At 44.3% G+C, this 1,360-nt stretch overlaps 1 protein-coding gene across 3 annotated transcripts in view; it reads left to right on the top strand.

Moving 5' to 3' along the window:
- The window catches only part of sybu (syntabulin (syntaxin-interacting)), a 15,251-nt gene that overhangs the window by 6,633 nt on the left and 7,258 nt on the right, over positions 1-1,360 (top strand). For 2 of the 3 annotated variants that reach the window (XM_032517678.1, XM_032517679.1), the window contains exons 2-3: positions 174-220; positions 470-653. In XM_032517678.1, coding sequence (XP_032373569.1) covers positions 197-220; positions 470-653 — 208 coding nt within the window. In that variant the 5' untranslated portion in view covers positions 174-196. Of the gene's footprint in view, positions 1-173; positions 221-444; positions 654-1,360 lie in introns of all 3 variants that reach the window. The other variant, XM_032517677.1, reaches the window with a different exon arrangement.

A 1,360-nucleotide genomic window follows, 5' to 3' on the forward strand; every position in this document is an offset into this window, starting at 1 on the left:
TGTGTGTGTGTGTGTGTGTGTGTGTGTGTGTGTGTGTGTGTGGTGGGAAGGATTTAGTGGCGTAACAGAGGTCAGATAGAGGGCTCTTGTTTGTTGAGGGTTGGAGCTGCCACATACGCAACACACACAAAAAAATGACTTGACCTGATTTTCTCCTTTTTTTCATTTAACAGAGGAAAACGCTGCGTGAAGCACGATGGGACCCTTCCAAGAATATGAGGTGAGTCTTATTATTGCAGCTGGCCATTGGTGATAGATGTCCACATGTTGTACGAGCCTTTTCCAAAAGCAATTTAATGTAGAAAAAGACAAGTAAAATGTGTATGATCAAATGGCAGACAACCATAAGCTACAAAATGTAATCTTTTATGAATTTGAGTATATTGCCATCATGGAAAAGATGGTACACTGAGTCAAGGTGGGTGGGTGCATCCCTGCCTCCAGCTCTGACAGATGTTGCTTCGAACAGGAAAAGAAAATACCGGAGAAAGGGAGCCCCCGCAGCCGCATCCCGCGGTTGGTCCTCCATCCCTTCCGACCAAAAGACAAAGGTTCGCCTCTGTCCGATTCACCTTTTTCAGAGGAGGAGGGGAAGGAGTGTGACAGCTCCGACGTCTCCAAAAGGACCATCAGCACCAACAGCTACTGCTCTGGTAAGACGTTCAGCTCCCGTCTGAGGACTGCTGAGTTCGGCGGGACAAAGCCATTTACAGGCTGTCAGGTGCAAGATTGAATTGCAATGCTTTTGATTGGTTGGGCGAATCCTAGTCTGTATCCACGACGTTCTACTTCCAGGATGGCTCCGTTGAAAACACAAATTTCCATCGGATTTCTCTCGATCAGGCCAGATATATGTTGCCTTGGGCTTCCTTCGTGTCGGCATTCAAACAGCTTTTTGCCAGAGCTTAGCTCCGCCCAAGATGATTGTGATTGGTTTAAAGAAATGCCAATAAACCGGAGCACGTTCTTACTCCAATTCAGGCGTGATGTGTGGACTAGTCAGACCTTCCTCCACAGTGCAGTGGAGGAAGGTCTGGCAAACAGAGACTAGCTGAATACTTAGACTTAGACTTCTCTTTATTAATCATTTTGGGATGACTCCCTCAAGGAAATGGAAATTTCCAGCAGCAGTTTTCAAGAAAAATACAGTATAGAGAGAAAAAGACAGTAGAAAGACAACAATGATAACAGTAATAAGAATAAGAATAAGAATAAAACCTTTGGCTATAAAAAGACATTTACCATAAATTATCAGTCAAGTGTCAAATGTCAAGTCAAGTGTTCAAGTGTTCAGGTATTTATGTGAGTTCAGGTGTGTGTGTGTGTGTGTGTGTGTCTGTGTGTGTGTGTGTGTGTGTGT

Source organism: Etheostoma spectabile, chromosome 6, assembly GCF_008692095.1.
Source record: "Etheostoma spectabile isolate EspeVRDwgs_2016 chromosome 6, UIUC_Espe_1.0, whole genome shotgun sequence".
Classification (NCBI taxonomy): domain Eukaryota; kingdom Metazoa; phylum Chordata; class Actinopteri; order Perciformes; family Percidae; genus Etheostoma; species Etheostoma spectabile.